We start from the raw sequence: 23,773 nt of genomic DNA, 5'->3' as shown, positions 1-23,773 counted from the left end.
GTGTGATTAACACAACTGAGCTTTAGGAAATGTACAATTCGAGATGTATTTACAAGGGAGCTGTACCGGAGTAAATGTTCGGTCCAACATGTATATATAAATTGCATATATCCACAAAGGAGTACACGAATAGTTCATACAACAAAATCTGTTCTTAACGAGGGGAAAAAGCGGTTCCATGTTTCTACTTTTTCGTTACTAACACAATGCAGAGCTTTGCAAAGGCTACTTTATGTGTACTTGGCTGTTTTGATAAAGAGATTGGTGAAATAACCTTAGTTGCCATGAAGACAGCTTACCAGGGTACGACTGGTAATCATAATTAATGAGAGGTTTTCGATTTGCTTTATTGCCTATTAATTAAATATGGATCGTTTGAAGGGTATGTTATGTAGGAAGGTGTATGGGTTACATTTATCACATATATCCTGACAAAGCAACTGCCATCCTAATATACCTCTAACATTATGTAACTCATACATAACTGAATCAAAAAGCCATTTGCAGTTTAGTGCCCATTAGGTGCAAAATTGCCATTGTTTGGGGGGCGAGGAGGGGGGGGGGCGGGGAGAGTGGGAGGAAATACGGTTTCTGATTCAATGATTCAAGAATGCTGGGGTTTTGTGCTTGTAAATGGATTTGTACCACTTTAAAATTACACAGACACGTAGAAATTCTAAGTGATGAACTTGTCACTCTCTGCAGGATCACACCTACAATTGCCGCCTTTACCAGTGCCTTCACCTCTCCTGGTTTCTGAAACCGCTTTTGTTGGCTTTTAGGACTCTGCACACTTTACCAATGCTAACCAGTACTAAGGTACGCGTGCTCTATCCTTAAAACATGGTAAAAATTGAAACAGCTCGAACGGCCCTCAAACAACTATGACATTTCTCACACTAAGCGTGAGCAGTTCCATTCTGCTCAACAGAAAGGCATTTTTGGGCATTTCAGGGTTGGAACACTAGCAAAGGTGATCAAGATCTCAAACCTGCCAAATTTGTGGGTATGGTGGTCACCAAAACATTTCCAGGTAGTTTTCACCCAGAAATCGTTTGGAGATTTACTGCTGTCAAGGGCAAGATTGAACATGTTTTCATTATAGAAAAGGAGATAAATCACTGTGAAGTTGGTGCGGGTGTAAATGAAGGGGTTTCTCAGTGGAGAAAACATTCAATAAAAAAAATAAAGTCACAAATGCAGTTACATCTTACATTTAAGTATGCTGATTTACATACACTCACTACTTTTTCATGTGCATACATGGGTACGCATTTAGCTATTCATGAAAATCTGCAATGTCACTGATTTTCGGGACTACTTCTGGAATTCTGTGTGGATTAAAAGTCTCCAAGTTTATATGTAACTCTTCAAGATTAAGTTTTGGATTCTACATCCTTATGCCCACGTTGGCCTTCAGTCATATTTAGTGAGCTCAGGGATGCAGCTTTCAGAGATACCTTGTGAGCTCTGGATGGATGCAAGGACCAGATGTGGCATTACGGCCAGAGTGGCCGACTTTGGAGCTAGGGAACCAGGTTTGAATCTCGCTGTTGGCTCAACATCCTGTGATTCTGGGCAAATCACTTACTCTCCCCATGCCTTCATAAAACGAATGTGCCCTTTTGTAATGTAAAAAACAAGTTACTTACCTGTACACTGTGGTTCTCTCGTGTTGATATCTTTCATAGATTCACATGCTTGTATCTTTCTCGTCGTCATGGTGGGAGTCTCACAGAGAAGTAAATAAAATAGCAGGAAAAGAAACAAGCATTTGCAATGCAATAGGTCTTGCATTATTTTTTTTATTTTTTTTATAAATTTTTGAAAACCTTTATTGTGCATTAGTAAAAGGACAAATACGGGCCCACAACCATCAGGCCGGACACGGATACTGTTAAAGCACCAGCGCATGCAATACGGCGACACAGTAACACATTATTACCATAAGCAAGCATTTAAAAGTTACACTGTAGATCATCGTGATACCATGTCTCAGGAGCAATGAAGGTTAATTTTAAAAGTTTTTGTTGCAGCTATTAAAGTTCGACTTTTACGTTTTTTAATTTTAAAATATAAACTATAGACTAAGAAAGCAGAGTCCGTGCAGGCGTAACATGACATTAGCGACAAATTCACCACATAGTCCAACAAGCCAAAAGTCAAGTCCCCCCAGGCGGCATGGCGGCTCAAAGTGTGTGCAGCAGGGGTATCAGACCCAACATCCTAGCCAATGTCCACCGCCACCCGCCCGCTAGCATTCCCAAACACGGACCCAAGATAGAATAAAGAAGAAGAAACGAAACGAAGAAAAAACAAGGCACCATAGAAACTGAAACCAGGAAACTAAAAACCCATCCCCCAACCCCCCACCCTACACGCATGCAGAGGCTAAGGCCTACCCCCCCCCCCCCCCAGCAGTGTGTCTGTCGCCCAATAAACCCGAAATATAGAGCAAGGAAAGAAAGAAGAGAAAAAGAAGAAAGAATTACAGTAATACCTGAAATATAGAGAGTAAGAAAAGAGTATCCTAATCTAAAACTCCCATAGAACACATAAGACCGGAGGAGGGCCAGAACCACTTAATCTCGGACTCCCCAGCCCGCACAGAACCTCCACCCCATCAACAAGGATCAACAAAAGAAACAACCAGCTTGTGAATCCTCGGCCACCTATCCCCGGATCCCCGACCCGTAGAAAAACAAATATTCAACTCCACAGTTTATTCCCTGCAGCCCCGACTGTACACTCTACCGCAAGTAAGGATAGAAAGAGCATCCTCAGCCCTGGCCCCTGCGATCTGGGGCACCGACGTGGTCCAGTTGCACAGTGGCCATATTGAACTGGAGAGGTAAACGGAGCGATCCTGGCAGGGTACAACGCCGCCCAGCAGAGCCTGTCCACACCAAAGTCATGCGAGCAACAATGATAGAAAGGGGGACTTCATGTTGTTTCAGTCCACTCAAGTCAGTCTGCCAAAACAAAGCCATCTGCTTCAGGAGAAAGTTGCAATCGACACCAGCAGAACACGAAGGAAGAGCCAAACATGGCGTCCAAGGACGGCTCACCAGCCATCTCTCAAAACCCCCGTCCTCAGGCCGCTGCTCCGCCATGTCAATCCGGGCCGGAACGCTACCAGGCTCTCTCACTCCCAAGTTCTCTGGACACAACTGGGTAGGCTCCCCACTGTGATCGGGGACAGGATGTGGTGTAGTGTCCTGCAGTCGGGCGCTACCATGTCCCATCGGAGGCACATAGGGGGAAGTAGCATCCAGGCGATCTTTTAAGTCCCGGGCATTATCTTGCATTTCAGATCTTAAGGCGCTCAATGCACGCATGATGTCTCCAACTTTCAATGGTGCCGCAGAAGTGTACGGGGCAGCAGGTCTCTGCAGGCAGGGCTCGCAATAGGGTTGCAATCCTCGAGGCTGGTCGCCATTATCTCTCCCACCTAGATGGGCGCCCAGTCCGGGTACCGCAGGATATGTATTAGCGGGGAGCACAGAAGCAACACAAGCCATTCTGACACCATGCACGGCACCGATGCAGCAGAAACAACCGGACCTCTCACTGGCAGCAGCCCGGAGGAATCGCAGGAGCAGGGAGCACAGCCAGCAATATGGCTTCCACCTCTTCGCCGGCGGAGACAAGCGAGCCAGCAGCGCCGAGCATGGACCAAGATGCAGATACAATGTTGCACTACCAGACTCAGTAGTCCCGAAGCGCGAGGATGATCAAGGCTGAGCTGAGCCCCGCAGCGATAAACACAGCGCAGCGACTGTTCCCCGCCGGTCAGATCTTCTCCGCTTCAGGATCCGAGAAGAGTACAAACATGGCCGGCCAAGTCGAGGACAAAGAACCGTCCCGCTGCAGCCAGCGCCGAGGAGGAGACAAGAGCGTCCCGGCACTTCTACTTCACGGAGCGTTCAGGGAAGCACACCGCTGGATGCCGAATCGTCTCCCGGTCCCGAGGATGTAGTGTAAAATCAGGATTGGCAGCAGGAGAAGTCGCGGACCGGGAGAAAAGCGGAAGGATCGGCGGAGCCGAGGGATCAGACGGCCATCTCGGATGTAGGCTAGGCTCCTCCCCCTAGGTCTTGCATTATTAAAGTTTGCATAAATAATGCAACACCAATAGCTCAAACTTTAATAATGCGAGACCTATTGCATTGCAAAAGCTTGTTTTAGTAACGATTGGTCTGTTTGAGATAGTAACAATATTTTTTGTTAAAAACTGCAGATAATGCAACAGATGATGGATTATGTGGCAAATCCTTAACTATGAGAAAAAAAAAGCAGTGGCCGTAGAATCGCAAAATTCCCCGTAGCCCTGGGAATAGTAAAGGACTCTATGGAAGATTACCATTCTGGTCAGTGCTATCCCGGCCATGACAGGAAACTGCACTAAACGCTAAAAGGCAAGGCTTTCGACAAGGCCCATTATTATGATTCCAAGATTACCCTCATGGATATCAGCGTCCGAGTGATATACTCCGATCCCCAAGTCTTTGAGGACCCTTGGCTCCCATTGTAAACCAAGGGCTCTGATTCTAAATTGAGATGCTTCAACAGTCACCAGAAGGTAGAGGGATGGGCCTAATTGTGACTCCTGAATAAAAAAAGGTTGTAGAGTGAGGGCAGACAGACGAGACACCCATCACACATTCAACAATGTGCAGATATCCCTTTATAGATGGGTATCACAAACCTCACAACTGCACTCCCCTTCGAGCAATAACAAACATACAACAAGCATTAAAAGCACTACCTTCCACACCCATCGCAAACAGCTCAGTTGTTCTATATTGATGAGCATCAACAAACTTTCGACAGCATATATCAGTGCTTTTCAAACCTTTTATAATCACGACCCAATTCTCAGAACGACAAACTTTTGTGATCCACATAGCTTCAATGAACATGAGGCAGCCATTTTTTAATGTAACTAAAGCATCATATGGTAGCCCACTGTCATTTAGAGGCAGCACATTTGATATTGAAAGGGCCTATAAATGTGAACAGACATAGTTTACTGATAAAACTATACTGCACACAAATAATAACGTGTGTTAATGGTGCTTCAGTGAATATTTCTTATTTGTGCACAACCAAGTAAGTGTCTCTACAGACGATTTACGTTTTTGCATTTTGTTGTGTTACAGAAAAAATGCCATATGACAGCCTTTCCTTTCACATTACTCGTATCCCAGTAAGTGTTTAACATAATTGACTTTCATTTTGTTTCTCTGACTGCAAAGTTTTAACACCATGTTAAAAATAAGCAGCAACTTGTTAGAAGACATACCCTGACATTTGGCCTCTGTCTTTAAAGTACAGCAAATGTGACAAGAGAAATACAACATTTGAATGAATCTTTAATTGTTGTTTTGAGTTTTGTTAACCAACAAAAACCAGCTTGCGACACACCAGTGGGCCGTCACTGTCAGTTTGGGAAACACTGGCATAAATGATACACAAATGCACAATTACCGCACCTGCACTGTTCGTGCTGTAACTGTTACTTTTAAGTTGAGGCTCACACAACTGTTCTTTTACGAAACAAACACCACCAACAGAACACCACTGAATACATACCAAACTTAGATGTAATATATCATATAGCTAGGTATCACTGAGCCACAAGTAATCAATCACAACCTGTAAAGGAATTCACCACGATCACAACAGTATTTATTTCTCCAAAAGAAAATATCCCTTTCCACAGACAACACATAGCATACTACAGCAACACCGCACAGCTAGGTAGATTTAAGGGGACTGTGTAAGGGCAGGAACACACTATAATCAAAGCTATCCATGCTCATACCCAGAGTGACCAGGTGGTTCCATATCACAGGGACACCACTTGACTATTCATGGACTTTGCTTGGACCCATCATTGTCGTCTGGTGTGTTGGTCCAACTGGCTCAATTAAAATGGAGGCACGGATATGTTAACTCAAAACCCAGAACTCGCTAAGTTGCGTTCCGGTGACATTGAGTCAACTGGTCGCCCTTAACATATTACGCGTCGGGCAACACACATACCAGTCCTTCGAAAGCCAAGTAAAGCCCACCAGCCAGACACACAATCAAAAATATGGAAAATTAACAGCACGGACCCTGCCAATTTTCGTAGTGAAACTGAAAGCCGTTGCTGGTCTGTAAAGGATACCTCAACACCTGAGGGACAAGGTTGTTACACAAGCATCTAGCTCAGCGAGTGTGTACTGTCAATGCAATAGGACACAAATCTCTGGTAACACGATGAAGTGACCTGTCAAAAGCTATGCCTTATAATATTCATGTAATAGTGGGTGGTCTACCCACTCCTATTTTTTGGGAAAAGATTTCTCGCAAATTTAAGTAAAGCAATTTGATCAATGTGCTGTGTCCGAAGGTATGTACCTAATCACACTCAATGTAAATTAAAGGTGGTGGCCAGCCTGCTGCACTGCCTGCTGGACTAAGACAGGCACTACTATGAATGATTTACAATCTGTTACTTGTGGTTAAAACAAAGACTTATTCAGATTTACATTCAGTATTCTTCTATCATTTTGATCATGAATTTATTCTTTTCAATAACAAGTGTTTCCAACAAAAAATGTAAAACATCCTTTACTTGTTGTATGCCTGATTAATTTACAAACATAACATTCAATAAACTGTAACAATGTCGCGTTTTCCTTGTTTATACAATGCAGATGTTAATGACCTAATGCATTTTGGGACATCTATTGTCCCTTCGTCAGGGGAAACACTGTAAATGCAAAAATAAACGAATACCAATTAGTAATTATACACAGTGGTAAATCTATACTTTCCATTCTACAGTTCAACAAATAGCTACTGAATCATCACATTAATATATCACAGTGTGTGTTTACATAATTCAAGCGGTAGTGCAAACTCGAAAACACACTTCTACTCGAAGGTGCAAGAAAATAGTAGTGGTGCAAAAACCATCACCTGTGCAAAAGCGTCAGAAAAGAATAATGTGAGTTCGACTTACTCCACATACAGACCGAAGACACCCACTGGTTATTAAAATTCAGGAGCAAACCAATATTCTAGTCAACAAATGCTCTGTGGGGGAAAGATAGTCCAGTGTCAGCCAGTCATAACAGCAGCATTCATGGAAGACCACAATTAAGCAGTGCAGTATAGTACTCACTCGGAAAGCTTTGTTCAGATGCTACGCCACCTGATAAAACAAACCGAAGCGCAAACCCTAAATCTATGTTCAAGCAATCCATGCTCAGCATCATCAGAATTTCTTGAAAAGATAGCATACGGAAAGATTATTTCCTGATGAACTTGTTCAAGCCTCTGAGATCCATTACCTGTCTCCATTTGTTTGATTGCTTTTTCTGTGTGAGGAAAAAATGCGAGTAGAATCCTTTCCCTCTCTCTTGAAGAGGGACCTCCTCTATTGCTTCTTTTATAACAAGAGACAGAATTTCCACCTTGAAGGCCGAGAGATGTTGCTGTGAATGAGAGGTTGTTCTGGTGGTTTGCAGAGGATCTCTAGGGTGTGACCCTGGCGAATTATGTCTAGCAACCATCTGACCGATGTTATACAGATGGTAATAGGAAGAGAGGTAATGGGTCTGAGGGCCGCAAAATGACGAGGTGGTTGGCGCCTTGGAATTGTCACTGTCTTTGATTGGTGTCTTGCAATTTTCCACTTGCCGGTGGCTTTCGCCTGGACTGTTGTTGGTAAGATGTGCTTGAGGATCAAAATTGCTGAGTATTTGCATACTGACGATACCCTTGCTGATGGAATGGCTGGTACCTATTGGACTGATAGGACGATCTTTGTTGATAGTGTCCTCTTGATCCTCTGCCACCAAAGGATTGAAATCTGCCTTGTTGCAGTGAACCTAATGCCTTCGCCATGTCTGTATCTTTTTTAATACCCTGCAGGGCATCATCAACGTGGATGCCAAATAAATTTTCCATGTCGAAGGGCATGTCGACTATCTTGGTCTGCACTTCCGACCTGAATGAGGTAGCCTTAAGCCATCCCTGCCTACGAAGCGCTACGGTTCCTGCCATTTGTCTGAAAGCCACTGCTGATATATCCATGGCTATGTCTATGGATTCTGAGGCTGCTCTAGCCCGTCTTGTAAAATTAGTGTAGCCTCTTCTTTCTTGTCCTCAGGTAGATGTGATAAAAGAGGAGCTATATCCGACCACATTTGCCTATTGAAACGGCTAATTATGGCAAGCGCGTTTGATGCTTTGATAGAAGTTGCTGCCATGACTGCAAAGCATTTGCCTGTTCCAACAAGTTTTCTGCCTTCTTTGTCAGGGGGAGCTGAACATGTAGCAAATGGATTTTTTGATCGCCTTTGTGCGGCTTGCATCACCTCAGACTCTGGTCGGGTATGACTAATAAGAAATTCCGGAGAAGACTCAGGAGCCCGGGGTTTCTTCTCTTTTTTGGGAACCGAGGCTGCAACGGAAGCTGGATTCCTCATAATTTTCAATCCCTCCTCCCATATATAATTTACCATGGGGATTGTCCTTATTGATTTCCTGGAAGATTCTTTAAAATCATATAGGAAACACTCAGTTTCCTTAACCAGAAGAGGAAGATCGAATCTCTTAGAGGCTTTCTCCATGAGTTTGTGGAATCCTAGAAGGTCCTCTGATGGAGATGTCGCTGGAGAGGGCGATGGAGAAGACGGAATAATGTATTTGTCCCATTCATCACCCACTGGATCGTCTTGGATCAGTTCTCCTTCCTCAGATTGGTCTTCAACCTCACTGTCAGCTAAATCATCTCTGATGGTAATGACCCTCGGAGTGTGCACCTTTTGCACCAGAGGCGGAGGTTGCGTAATCGGAGCCTGCCCGACAGGTTGCTGCTTACTTTGAGCATCCAAGGAAGTGGCATTACCCTCAGGGAAGCGACAATAGTAATCGTTGTTCATGCTCTTGAGATCGGATACAAGTCACATTGGTATGGACACAGACTCTTCCCTGACACTAGGTGGGTTATCTTCCTCCTCTTCATAGTCGTAGGATTTGTTGAAACAACTCCTATCTTTGTGAACCAGATAGAGGTCAATCTTTAAAAAAGAAATCCTCCTGCACTTCTTGATATTCCTCCTCATCAGTGTCCTGATTTTAATTTTCAACTGGGAGGGACTGTATGCAACCCCATATGGACTTTCCTCTTCAGACTCCGGCATCTCAAGAAGATTTGACGGAGGCAGCTGAGATATTTTTGTCCAAGAAGGAAATTCTGAATTGCCTGATCTCTCCGTGAGCTAGCCAGTCGACGGTGGCAGCCTCTTAATAGAGATCGTCGTAAATGATGTCTTCAATGGAGATTTTAAAAGTTGTCGACGGAGCTATCGTCGCCAAAATCGACGATAGTGTCAAAAAAGTAGTCGTCGACAGTGTCGACTCTGTACCTGTCGTCAACGGTGTCCTCAATGGCCCAACCATATACGGTGTCGTCTTCGTAATCGCCTTCGATGAGGCTGTCGTCGTTGTAACTCGTCGTCGATGACACCACCGTCGTAGACGACGACATCTTCATTGACGAAATGGTCGTAGAAACTCTTATCTTCATCAACGGATCCGACGACAGAGTCTCGTCTCTGAGGACATTTTGAGAGGAGTATGAGGCAGTGAAGAGGAAGATGACTCCTTTTCCTTTGCACTCCTTAGGGACGTTCTTTGGATGTAAATGTATTTGTAAATGTATTTGAGCTTATATAGCGCACAGCTACCCGCAGTGGGTTTCCCAGCGCTTGCTTAGGGAACCCGTCCTGGTATTCCCCTGTGAGATAACCCCGGCAGGGTGTCCACAAGGTGAAAGCCAGGCATCCCGCCGCGAGGGGCTGTTGTGGAGATTAAGCAAGCTATTGCCCAGAGTCACAGAGTGTGAACCCGTGAGTCGAGAAAGCACCGGAGCGAGAATTATCGAGTCCGTGGAATTTTTAGCCCAAGACCCGCCGAGGCGGGGAATTGAACCCTGGTCCAGGGCCGATCTCAGCTTCCGGGTCTGCCGCCTCTAACCCCTGACCCACACTTCTCTACTGGATAGAGGCAGTATAAACAATCCTTGTGGGGGTCCTCAGAGAAGAGCCTGGCCTTCCCACAAGATCTACAGGGTCTGAACAGCCTCTTTTTAGAGCCTTCAGACATTTTGAAGTAATCTGGAAGAAAAGAAAATACCTCAGTTCCAGAAGGAAATGCTGTAAAGTAGAGGTCAAAAGTTCAACCAAGGGAACAAACTGAGCAAAGTTCAGGGAGACTCCTTCTCACATGACGGCGGTTGGAAATTTGAGGTAGGATGGCTCTGCTGGGGAGTGTGATCTCAGGGCTGGTGTCTCATTGGCTGGTATTTGGTCCACGTAACGATGATACTGGGATACCAAAGTATAATGTGATCTATAATATCTATGCAGTTTTTTCTCTTACTGCTATTTTATTTACTTTACCGTGAGACTCCCACCATGACGACAGTGAAGATACAAGCATGTGAATCTACAAAAAAGATCCAATACTGGAAAACTGGAGTTCATGTAAAGCACTCCAATACATTTGGGTTGAGTTTGCGCTATATAAAACTGCATAAAATAAAGCTCCCCAGGTCATGCTGGGCATGTCCTTCCAAAATGTTCAGCAGGCCCAGTCCACATGCAACAGGCTTCTGACCTGCCTAGTCTGTTAAGGGCGATAGACCTTACATTTGCCAAGGTCTTGTGCTCATCACCCCTTCCCCTAGAGCCAAATGGGTTAATCCTTTACCATGCCTACAGGACTCTGAGCCTAATGCTCCCTATGTATTATTGCTGACATTTGTGAAGGCATCTGTGATAAAGTTTGCGAGGTCACTGCCAGTGCACAGAGGGCACTAGCTACCATAGATGCAGAGAGGAAGAAGGGGGCATGGACTGCAATATGGCTACTTCTTGTGCAACCAAAACCTATTACAGAGGGCCTTTCATTCTGCACAGCACACACAAAGTGCATGGCCTTTGGTATAGTGGTTTTGCTTGCATACTACAATTGAGTCATGGACTAGATCCCCTAGGTTACACATTAAATCTTCCCTGGATGCTTTAAGAATGTGCCAAAACCTCTATACTCAGAAACTGAGTTACTTGGAGCTATAACTGTGGTTACTCTGATGTAATGCAGAGAACCATTAGCACGTACCATGTTAAACATCTGCATCTGCTACTCTACAGGACCATTCTGTTGAACTCCTTAATTGTGCAAGGTTATTTACACAACTTCTTGAAAACCTGTCAAGTGTCTCCCCTCTTGAAATAACCATGGGTCTGATGCCAATGACCCAAATACCCTCCATCCTGTCTCAATAATTCCCTACCTAGGGAAGATGATAGGAAAGCCGTGCTCTGCTTCTTTGACTCAGGTAACTCCTGACTATGCCTACTTGTGCGTCTACATCTTTAGGCTGCCTTCAATACAGTTAACCACCAAATTGTGTTTAACAACTTGAAAGAACAGATTGGTACTGAGGGGTTAGTTCTAAAATGGTTGACTTATTTGTTGAACCAGTCACAAGAAGTACAAGTACAAGTTATGTAGTTCTTTATCAAGCAAAGTCGGCCTACAACAAAGGGTCCAGGTGAGCTCTCTGTTCTGTTCCCAACTCTGTTTAATGCATATCTCAAACCACTTGGAGAGGTTTTCAGATACCCTAGGAATCTTTATCATCAATATGAGTATGATACTCAGACGTAGCTTAAAAGTTCATCCTCATATAACATCTACCTACAACAGACTGGACATAATACAGAAAAGGATGCCAACCATCCCCTAAAACTGAACACAACAAAAACAGAATTTCTATTAATCTCAATTGAAAAAAAATCTAGCCTTCATGTACAAGTGTGGATGGAATATTTTTGCTCGCTGAACTGTACTTTGGATACTGTGAAATATGCAAACCCCTGCGATGTATCCTTGACAACTGGCTTAACCTTCAGAGATACAACTTTGCTATGGCTAGGATCACTCACCACTAATCAAGACTGCTTTGGGGCATCATCAGGACATCCGGTAGTTCTTTCCTGTTTGGAACGTACAGTCTGTAGTCCAGGTAGTGGTTATTTCCAGAATGGACAATGATAATTTTCTCCTCACTGGACTCACAAAAGTTCATCAGGTACCCCTCAGGGTTGTGCCCTACACATCCGTCTACCTTGTTTCAGGGCACAAGAAATGTTTCACATGATGCATGCCCTTCTCCCTCTTCAGCCTTCTCCTACATCGCAGCCAAGACGTGAAACAAGCTCCCGGTGAACATCAGATGCTCCCCGACCCTGCACACGTTCAGGAAGGACCTGGCTCTTCGACTGATCCGGAGCTCCCCCAGCGCCTTGAGACCCTGAAGGGTGAGTAGAGCGCTTTTTTAAAGCCCCCTGACTGATTGATTGATTCAATGGCTGTCCACTGAAACAAGAGCACAATTTAAGACTGCATGCACAACTCGCAAATCCCTTCACTACTTCCTATGCGGCTGAGAAGCTGAAAATCTCTGGTGCTCACTGGGGGTTGAATTATGCAGAATTCCTTCTTCTGAAGTATTCCCATATTGAAGCAAGAATGAAGGACGAAACAGCCATTCTCAGGGGAGTGGAACATGGATAGGGAATTAATTCCAACCAGTTTTTTACATGACCCCTTGTCTTGCCACACTGAAAAAGGAAATCAAAATTCTCTTATTACAAAAACACTTTTACTCAGACAGTGAAAGATTCTCCCAGCTCCACTGCCGATTTTCTGCTAATCTAATCAGAGTGTATTGTTTAAATCACTCTAATACCCTTAGGCCACGTTCGTGTTACAGAGCACGCCAAAGCAATAAATACAAATAAATAAATAAATAAATAAATATTGAACTAAGTTTGCCCCTGCAAATTCCCGGTATGCTTGAAAAAACTCAGGGGCTGATTATGAGTTTGGCAGCGCAGGAGCTGACCGCCATGTCGATATCCCGCTCACGCACCACTGAACCTATACGAGCACCACCCGCCAGATTAGGAGGCTTTTTTTGGCAGTCTCACAGCAGCGCCTCTGAAAATGGGCACTGCAAGAGAAATGCCAAAAACAGTTCTGCCCACATTGTAATTGGGTGGTCGGACTGCCGGTGTGGCGGTGACTGGACCACCACCTTCGCATCCTCGTGAAAGGAGCCCAAGACTCGTAATTAGGCCCTCATTCATCAAGATCATCAATTGAACATCATGGGTCAATTAACTTACATTTTCTGTTGAAGAGGTGTAGATGCTGGTGACAGTCACATCTTAATCCAAACAGTTTCCATGTCAGAGTCATCTGAGGTGCCAATTATGAACAAGTACTACCAATCAGTGGCGTTGAAAAAATGTGTACACAGTAGCTGACACACTCTGCGGCAAATTTAAAACAATAAAGTTCTTATTTATCCTAACTGCTGTATTATGCTTTTATCTAGGGTGGAACTGCTTTGTTTAATCTACAAAATAATTCATTTACTTTATATTGTTAAGTACAAAAACATAAAGCACAAAAAGTTACATAGCTTTCTATAGATAGCTTCAGATCTTGCTGTATAAATATTCTAAATGTATTAGGCTCTAAAATCACCCTGAAAAGCCAAAGCATATCAAGTCTAGTTTTCATATTCTATAAGGCACAGCTATAATTACCTCTGGACTACATAACAATGAGTGCAATAACAATAAGGAGCACAATGTACTTAAATCCTTAGTTGAAATACATTAAGGGGGTCATTAGGATGGAGGATTTTCCGCATCCTCCGGGCCGGCGGAAGCCACCGCCGGCCCTGAGGATGCGGAAAATCCTCTGCGGACCCACCAGGACCCACCGCCACATTAGGATGGCTGGTGGGTCATGGTTTAGGTCCGCAGCTTTTCCGCCGCGGCTGGCTTACAACCGCGGCGGAAAATCACTAAAATGGTGAAGGTGTCTCTTAGACACCGTCAGCCAGATTAGGATGTGCTTGGGAACATGCTTTTCCGCGGCGGCTTTTCCGCTGTGGAAAAGCATGTGTAACTGCACTGCAGGGGCCCGTTGCGGGCCCCCTAGGTGTAGTGGGGGGTGGGGGTGCACATGGGGGGTACCTATGGTACCCCCCTGCATTTGCGTGCACAATGCAGCAGGCACCGCGCGGTGCCTGCCGCTTTGTGCACGCAAATGCTGTGCATGCATTTTTAACATTGCTGCGGGTGCAGCTTGAAGCTCCACCCACAGCAATGTTAAAAATAGAGGATGTGACCGCCACCCTGGCGGTCACATCCTAATCTGCACAGAGGAAACGCCGCAGCCCATGCGGACGTTCCCTCATGCTCTGGGGTCGCGGACGGACTCAAGTCCGTCCGCGATCCTAATGACCCACTAAGTTAGTACCAGAAGTATGTATTTATTCTAGAAAATAGCTATATATTAACACTCCACTAGCCAGTTGGGACAGGACGCAAACTCCCTATTTCACATATAACTCAATGATGTTTTCCCTAGTTCAACTAAAGATCTCTCCTATTTCTCAGTGGGTGAATCTATGGTAGGCAGGTTGCGTATCTCTGAGACTCAGTCCTCTGTTTTAGCTATACACAGTGACGGTTTAAGGCATGGGCAAAGTGGGCACTGGCTCAGGCCCCCAGCCCTTTGGGGGACCCCCTGAAAGAGCCACCTCCGTTCTGCAGTGAATACTGCCCAGATGACCTTGAATAATTCTTAAACAGATTGTTACCGTTTTACACCATGCATCACCCATAAAAAAAGTTTCTTTTAGATCAAAACAGGACCTCACATATAAGGAATGGGAGGCTCTCACAGAAATTAATCGCAATGATATTTGTAAGTTGCTTCTGTATTACAATATTAAAACACTTGTCATTATCTCTGATTATTAGATGAAAACGTATTTAGAATTTGGACCAGTGTATCCGTCCACTGTCAGTGACCTGGCCAAAGAGGGCATGAAGGAGCTGCAATCGGATCATACATTTGAAGCTGTTCCGAACAGTGCCCAACACCAAAAATACGTTTGGCCTAGGGATCCCCAAATTGTTAATATGTCCCTGGCTTTACATGCAGATTTCCCATTCCCTAAATTGTATGTTTTTCCTGATGATAGGTTTTTTCACCTACATTTTATTTCCTTGTATAATGTTTTCACAATCTCGTAACCAATTAAATATGATTAGTAACTCATCTCAACCAATTTGTTTTCAGGGGTCTATCTGAACTCAAAACAAAAAATAATTTAACAGGTCAGAAATCAGACGGGTATGTTGCGAACAGTGTGAAGGACAACATATGTTGCAGTCTTGTAAATATATAGGACTGAATATGCCAAAAGTTTCCACTTTTGGCTTCTGGGACCTTGTAAATTTTGATTTAAGACCTTTAGCAGTCCTTTTGCTATTGTAGCAAAAACAGTTCACTACAAAACTGATATGGAATTGGGACCTGTGAGCATGCATAATGGCTATACTCTTTAAAGTGCCTGGCCTGTTCAATGCAAAATTCTCCTTAAATTCAGTTTATTCTGTCCTCAAACCAGTGTATCCTTTTAAGAACTTAGTGTCTAATTGTGATTCAAGGAGGGCATGAGCTTGGGCAAATAATGTATTCTACCATGAACAACTGAAACCTGAACATTTTTAAACAGTATAAATATTTAAGAGTGCCACAATATAATACCACAAATAGACAGTTGAGCCTAACACAAAGAGACACTTAAAAATGAGAAACCTTCACACGTTTCCCCATTTCCGACTGTAAAGCCACTCATAAGTGTAGTGGAGTGGTGTAGCTCACTGGTTAGAGGCGGCAGACCCGGAAGCAGAGAATGGCCTGGGACCAGGGTTCAATTCCCGATGCGGCAGGGTCGTGGACCAGGGTCAGTGGACTTGATAATTCTCGCCTCGGTGCCTACTCTAACCAGGGATCACACTCGGCAACTCTGGGCATTAGCTTGCCTCATCTCTACAACGGCCCCCACATTCGCCGGGGATGCCTGGTTTCACCTTGGAGATACCCAGTAAGGACCATCTCACAGGGATAGCCAGGACGGGTTCCCCAGGGGTCTACAGCGCCACAACGCCTCAGGGCAGCAGTGCGCTTTACAAGACACATACATACATACATACATACTTTCATGTCACCAACCACTGAGTAAGTCCAGCACCACACATGGCCACCACAGATACTCCAAAACTATTCCATAGAAAATTATGGAGGCAGGAACTTAAAATAGAACTCCATAGCAAATAATGGTAAATTATATTAATTTATTTAAACTTTAAAAAAAATATTTATACATTGAACTGAATGTTAATAAAATTATATATAAATAAAAAAGTACTTCTTTATATCATATTTTAGTACGTTTTTTTAAAATGTATTAATTAATGTAATTATATTTTAAAAATATAATTAAATCAATCTAATTTTATATGTAAAATTTTATAATGCTAACATACAAGTAAATACACACATTTACTTTAGGTGTGGTTTTTTAAATCAAATATTTAAAGATTCAATTTCAATTTGATTGAATATATTTAAATGAAATACCTATAAGATTCATAATTAAGTTAATAGTATAAAGTTACTACTAGTAATTTTTCACATGTAGGTGGAGTTCTCCACCATTATAGCAGAGATCTCCATAAAGTTAAGTATAGGGGCATTTTTTAAAGTGTATTAAAATGTAATTTAAAAAATACTTCACCACTATTAAATTAATTTTGAATTATATATTTAATCTTATTATATTAAATTTAATTGTTTTAAATATTAAAATTCACACTTAAATTAAAACGATTATATTTACTTATTTTGCATTGAAAGGTATAAAGAGCTATGAACAGAACTAATTAGTGGTTTAATAAAATGAAAGTTACATTTCTTTTTTTTAAAGTTGATTAAAATATTTTAGCATAACTAACATTTATTTTGTATTTCCATACTTTTAAATTAAATTTATAAATGTTTTAAATAAGTCAAAAGAAATAATGTAAATTAATGTAGTTCAATATTTGTTTTCTATGGTGTTTTTATTTAAGTATGGGCCTCCATTATTTTCTATGAGAGGTTGTTACAGTCTCAGTAGTTGACCACTTGTGGCGCTGACACCAGGTCTGAGCTCGAGAAGATATACTACTGTTTTTGATCCTTTTAGGTCTTTTGTAACTTTAAGTTGTGCCGTTTTTGAATTGGACTTCCCTTACTCTTTGTGGATGAATGTTTATCCATCCATAAAACTCTTCTTATCCCCTCCAACCTCTACTCACTAAACCCTGCACATTTAATTGTAAGTATTACCATTTTTCAGTCACTCCATGCTCATGGCTTATCATGAGCATAATACAGAGAATCCTCAATACATTGAATGTGTTGGTGTTCACCATATGTTAGATCAAAACTCCCATAAATGTGAATAGTAGAAAATGCCACTACAAACAATTCAACACTACACAAAAACATGCGAGAAATGACTTCATTAAAATAGGTGAATTTGAAGCTATGTTGGAATAAGATGGAGAAAATAAAGTCAACATTCCTATAAGGTGATATGGGAATACCGGTAGAGATCATTGATATTGTGCCAATGCTTTCACTTTCTGAGAATAACACAATGCAAGTTAAATTCACAAAGATGAATTGGCAATTTTATCAAAATACCCATGTTTTGTAACAAAAGCTAAAAATAATTTGTGAAATCCTCTATCTTCTACCGCTGTAAATAAGTTGTAGATGGCCGAGTCACTGAAAGTCAGAGAAGGATTCAATATGGGTCATGATATTGCTTAACAATCAAGTGTTGAGGTTAGAATCACTAGCCTCTAGACTGGGCGCCAAATTCACAACGAAAACAACGTTTTCTCTTTGAAGATCATGAGTATTTATTCAGTTCATCAGTATTTTGAATCACTTCATCTCAGCAACATTATATTGTCTAGCTTGCCAACATAATCATCTTCTTATGTCGCACTGTACTTAGTACAATAATCCACTTAATGATAACACCCAATGCATTTCGGGTCGAACAAAACCATGACCCTTCGTCAGGGGTCTGTGAATGGAAATCAAACAGGACCAAATTAGTCACCCTCAATCATAAACAGCTGTTCAATGCTCTATGTCATAATCTCACAGGCAACGGCTCGGAAAAGGAAGAAGAAAAGAAAGAAGTTGTGCTGATTTAGAAAGTTTCAAAAGCACCAACAGAAAAAAGTATCACGACGCGCCATTAGGTAGAATTAAATTAATGAGCAGAAGAGTGCTCCACCGTCATGGTAAGTGAACCCGGTATAACGCTAACTTCCCACCCAAATGTATTGCTAGTCAATATCACACGAGCCGACAAAAAACAACTTACGAGCATTCGCACGCATTCGCGCTTCCGTGGATTCTGAAATATTCAACATGCTAGCTACAACAGTTCTAATAGGAAGAAAGCTGAGTCACATGACCGCGACCGCAACCAGTGGTGTTGTGGTACCACGGTCATGTGAGACGGGTACTGTGGCTTCAAAACACGTTACGCATGGGAATCAAATCTCGCGTAATAACAAAACAATAACAATGCAAAAAACCTGAAATTGGCGGCACCTACCTAGAGATATTTCTAAAACCAGATGAAGGGCACCTACCTAGAGATATTTCTAAAACCAGATGAATATTCTTTAAAGAGTGCTCGGGATAACATTGTTTGTTGTCATGATATTGCTTGCCATCAAAGTGGAGCATAACAGTGCATAGTTTTAGTTTCTTACATCCATGCCAAGGAACTTGTTTAAGATGATAAGAGTCAGCAGCAACATGAAAGTCATTAGGATGACTATTCATCGTGGTAAGCAAAAAACATAAGCTGCTTGAAACAGAGGTGTGTGGCGTTTTTCTCAACAAACTGGTATTCATGATTTACATCCATCATACTGAACAGGTTAAACTGATGTCGGACCACATTGATCCACCCACACATTTTAAACAGTTCTAAAGATTAGCATCAGAGTAAGCTGCAATATCAATGCGTACTGTGATACAATAAATAAGACGTTTACAATGCACAAACTAATGCCAGATACATTTCTAAAAGACCAAGACGGGGGCTCGCCACACCCTTACTACGCGATCTCCATTGGCTCCCAATCAGGCAGAGAATTAAATTTAAGGGTCTCTGTATCACACATAAAACCTTGTACGGCCAAGCGCCAACCTACATCAAGGGCCACCTTTTTCGCCTATGTTCCCAGCAGGACATTGCGGTCAGCAGATGCCACCCTTCTGGCCTGTCCTCGCTTCAAACTGTCCTCCGTGGGAGGGCGAGCATTCTCAACCGCTATCCCATTTGTCTGGAATAGCCTACCAGTGAGCCTACGCAAGGAAGTGAATCTCCTTCCTTTCAGGAAGAAGCTTTAAACCATGCTCTTCCTGGAAGCATGGGGCACGACCTAAGCAGCCTTCCACCCCCCCCCCTTTTCTCCACCTAGTTCAGGTTTGCCCTCCGAAAGCGCTTAGAGACCTTTGGGTGATAATGCGTGCTACAAATCAAAATTACAATTACAATTACAAACCACGTACCAACCAGTGTAAATATCCATGCTTTTAAGAAAAGTGCTCAGAAATAAATATTGTTTCTTCATACATGTAGCAAGCCATGCCTTTCAAGATTTGATGATACTCGTGGCACTCCTATCCAATTTTACAATAATACCACATTCCTAAATAATCTGAATTTTATCAAAATACATTTAAATAAGTTGTATACTGCAGTAATTAGCAGACAAGAAAACAAGGATGTCTCGAGTCCTACCTGTTTGGCTGAGTTGCGAAGTACTCCGACTTTTCCTGGACAAGCCAACAATTGCCACCATTTTTGCACCGATGCTGGAACGCCTCTTCTTGCCTCCGGTGCCCACACTGCCCACAGCTGTATCCGACTGACTGCCATCATTCTTCTCTAAAATATACATGTCTCCTCCGATGCTGGTGCTTTTAGTCATGTTCTTTCCTGAGGCACCCATTTGTCTGCTTTGCATTTTGGATGTAAAGACACTGTCAGCCGGTGGAAGAGTACACAGAGCACACAAAATAAGGAGGGGAAGACAGAAAAGGACAGGATTCAGATGGAAAATTTGGGAAACTTGATGGAGCAAAGCATCTATGCCACACAGGTATTTGCCTTGTTCTGGTGGTAGAATGGAAATAGAACCTTCTAACACACGAAGTTGTTCAATATACCCTTTTCCCAAATGTAAATACTTATTATGCACTTAATATGCCAAACTGAATGTATTCCTTAGCTGCAGCAACTACTTCAAATAGCAGCAAAGGAGCTAGGCTCTATAACTAAATACTTTTTTGTAAAGCGCGTCTAAGAGGACAAACTTTCAGTTGTCATGTAGCTATGAGGTTACAACAATTTACATGTGCAAATGTTTCTTATTTATAGCAGTCATTTATATATTTGAAAAAAAATTATTTTCCAGAAACACTGGCCCACCCATTTATTTTTATGGTCCACCACCAAACAAGTGGCATATATAGTAAAGTAATATGAACAAGGGAAACAAGATAACAGAGATAGCAAATGGTATTAGGCATGAATGTTACGTAATCTTTGCATTTCACTGATACATAACCACCACACACTTAAACATAACATTCCACACTGGTTCCAGCATTGGTTACTACACTAATCCCCAATAAATAAGAAATGCTATGCAGAAAGTTCTTTAACTCGATGAGGGCAAAAGGCTCACTCTGTTCAATGTGGATAGATATACATCTGTCTGCGACCCACTCTGTTCACCAAGATACTCAGAGTATGCTTATACATGAGTGGTGCTTAACAATTCACAAACAAAAGTGTATCTTTAACTGGTATGACAATGTATGGCGTAACTGCATAAATACCCTGCTTACACTATAAATTGTATTTATTTTTCATTATTGTAAATCACAACTCGGCTCAAAAAGGAGTCAGCAGACTGTACAACCAGTATAGCTTGTGGGGTGGGGGGAGTCGAAGGACAAACGATTCAACAACAAACTTGGCAGTGTATGGCAGAATTAATTAGGAGAATAGCACAATCAGAGACAAAGAGAATATCCAAAGGAGGGAGGACAAGTCACTAATCAGAGTCGGTTTAGGCAAAGAATAAGAGGAGAGACAAGGGGTTGGTTAATGATGGAAGAACCGAGCAGAAGAGGTGGAATAAGGGAAACATCAGGAACAAGACCTTCAGTAGGAAGGGTCAAAGACAGGGAAGCAGAGTTTTCAAAGAGAAAGAACAAGTAGAGGAAACCATAAGCCGAGAAAAGTTGGGCAGAGGGATCATTAGAGGGAAAAGAAAGCTAGGAAGTAAGAGGCGATGAACAGAACTGAGTCTAAGTGTTAGAGGAGAAAGGGTGGAGAAAACAAGGCAAGCTGACGGTTGTTCAGAAAGCGGGAGAATGAATGAGTCCAGGAGCGGCATAGAAGGGGAAATTAATGGGAGCAGGGGCTATGTAAAGGAGAACAGTGCTGACAAATTTTAAGCAAGAATGAATTGGAGGTCTTTCAAACATCAAAGACCAACTGGCAACTACTTCCAGATGGACTGTGCTGCTCCTGAAAAGAACTCTGTGGCAGCTTTGTAGGACTTGAATATTTGGTTTAAATTCTAAGCTTATCAATACTTTTTAAGTTTTTTTGCCAGCAGAGATTGTTGAGGTTGCAATATAATCTGGATACTGATTGTGTAAGGCCTTAAAATGCAAAGGATGACCATTTAATCCTTACAGAAATCCATCCTAAGTGACTGTTGCTTATAAAAACTCGTTTAAGGGTGAATGGTAGAAGACAGCAGGTACTGTTTAAGGAATGTCTGGGTATCTCAGGTAGTGTTCGCAATTATTTTGCATTCAATACCTCCTAGAGATTCATAAACTGTCCAGGGACAGACCAGATTGGAAATCACGTTTTGCAAACAACTAGGAAACTTCCTATAGAGGAGTCTGGGGGCCATAATGCTCCTTTTGCAGTAGAAATAACATATCTTGGTAACTTGTGTAGGAAATAGAGTGTGATTGTCAAACACTGACAGCAACAAGGAACTGGTATGAGCTACATCGATGTTGAGGAAAGTCTATAAGAAGGATATTCCTTTGGTGAAAATACATTTTTATTGCAATATTGAATTAAGAATAACAGCTCCTAGTAGAAAAACATTCATTAGGGAAAAAGAAACAACATATGAAGATGCAGAATACAATGTTCATAACAATAAACGCTTTAGGCACTAAAGTAATGTCATTGATTTGTGTGTTGTCTCCTAAGACTTTTACACTTAACATCTACTCAGAAACCACAACTATATCCCTTCTGTCGGTGGTTTTTGATGGATTTAGGCCTGAATCTGTCATGTTTCTCAAAAACAAGCATTAATACTAATGTAACAGGTTGTAGATATCAGGTCTGTCCACTTTAATCAAAGAGTCACAGTGAAAAACGAAAATCCTGAGGAGATGGATCACTGGGTAGCAGTTAAGAATCCACAGGGCCCAAAACCTAGGAATGTATCTGAGATTCCAGTTTAAACACATGTTCGCTCAAGCTCAAGAGTTCAAAGAGAGGAGGACATTGTAGCACTGTTCTGATTGTTTCTATTGTTCTTGGTGGTCAGTGCAATATCCTCACCAAGACTTTGTACAATGGTTGGCCAGGTGACAAACTAAACTTGGGTTGGTGCCTTTGCTTGTATTTGTCCATCTTGTGCTTAGTGGAGGAAGGCAATAAGGGTGTGCCTTTGTAATGGGACATGTTTGGGACTGATGGTGCTAAAATATCAAATTAAAGGTTGGTGCTTTATATCGATGCTGCTGCAGAAACGAGATGAACTGACAACTGATCAGTTTGTATTTATCTCTTGGTAGTGTGAAAATATCTCTTAGTTTTGGCTATACAATATGAATTAAAAGTATAATTAATATTAAAATGAGATCAATGTTAAACTCTATTTATGGGTATGTTAAGAAATTAGCTGAGTTGACTAATAATTGTATTTTTGTATTAAGTTCCCCTGTACAAGACCTAACCTTTTGAAATTATCCTTATGTTGCCTTAGAGTTCATCAACCCTACCATTTTCGTCTAATTTTTATAGAAACAACCTGATAAAGATATGTTAATCTACTCTTTTTTTCTCAAACACCTCTATGGATATTTTAATATTTGTATCATGTTCCCCCCTCTCTCACAGAATATACATATGAAGTCCTCACATCTGCTACAGATTCTGACGTATGTCGCCTTGGTAGCTCTACGTTGTAGTGCCTCTGCAAGAACAGAAAGGATCATGCATGCTCTATGTGTGGCTAGAAGCCTTACAGTTGAGCAGTGGCCATTTAAGCAACAGGTCAGCTACCAGGTTTTTATCTGACCCCTTCAAATAGAGTAAAGATAAATATTTGCTCAAATTCAGCAGCCTAGGTCTTTTAAGGTCTACCCTGAATATTTTATCATCCCTATTGAAGACCTGGAGCCGTGCTGCATTCAAAGGGTCAGTGCCCTTTCAGGCAAGCAATCTTAGGGGGAAACCTAGAAGAATTTGTTGGCAGATTGATGATTCTCTAAGGCTAGTAAGGCCAGGGAAAAGGCATTTGCAAATGAAGCAAAGCAAGAAATGGCACAACTGTGCCCGGACGCTACCCAAGCTCTGGAGGAACCAGGCATGCCAGGATTGACACGCATTCTCCAATTTACAAACTAGTCTGTCTTT

The 23,773-nt window shown here is 42.1% G+C and overlaps 1 protein-coding gene across 2 annotated transcripts in view; it reads right to left on the bottom strand.

Annotated features, from left to right (window-relative positions):
• The window catches only part of RIMS2 (regulating synaptic membrane exocytosis 2), a 1,859,827-nt gene that overhangs the window by 167,683 nt on the left and 1,668,371 nt on the right, over window positions 1-23,773 (bottom strand). For both annotated transcript variants that reach the window (XM_086966100.1, XM_086966101.1), the window contains one exon: window positions 19,826-20,067. In XM_086966100.1, coding sequence (XP_086822226.1) covers window positions 19,826-20,067 — 242 coding nt within the window. The remainder of the gene's footprint in view (window positions 1-19,825; window positions 20,068-23,773) is intronic.

The sequence above is a fragment of the Lissotriton vulgaris genome, chromosome 4_1 (assembly GCF_964263255.1).
Source record: "Lissotriton vulgaris chromosome 4_1, aLisVul1.2, whole genome shotgun sequence".
Taxonomy (NCBI): Eukaryota; Metazoa; Chordata; class Amphibia; order Caudata; family Salamandridae; genus Lissotriton; species Lissotriton vulgaris.
Note: the sequence above shows the minus strand (reverse complement) of the source record. Positions and strands in the feature narration are given on the sequence as shown.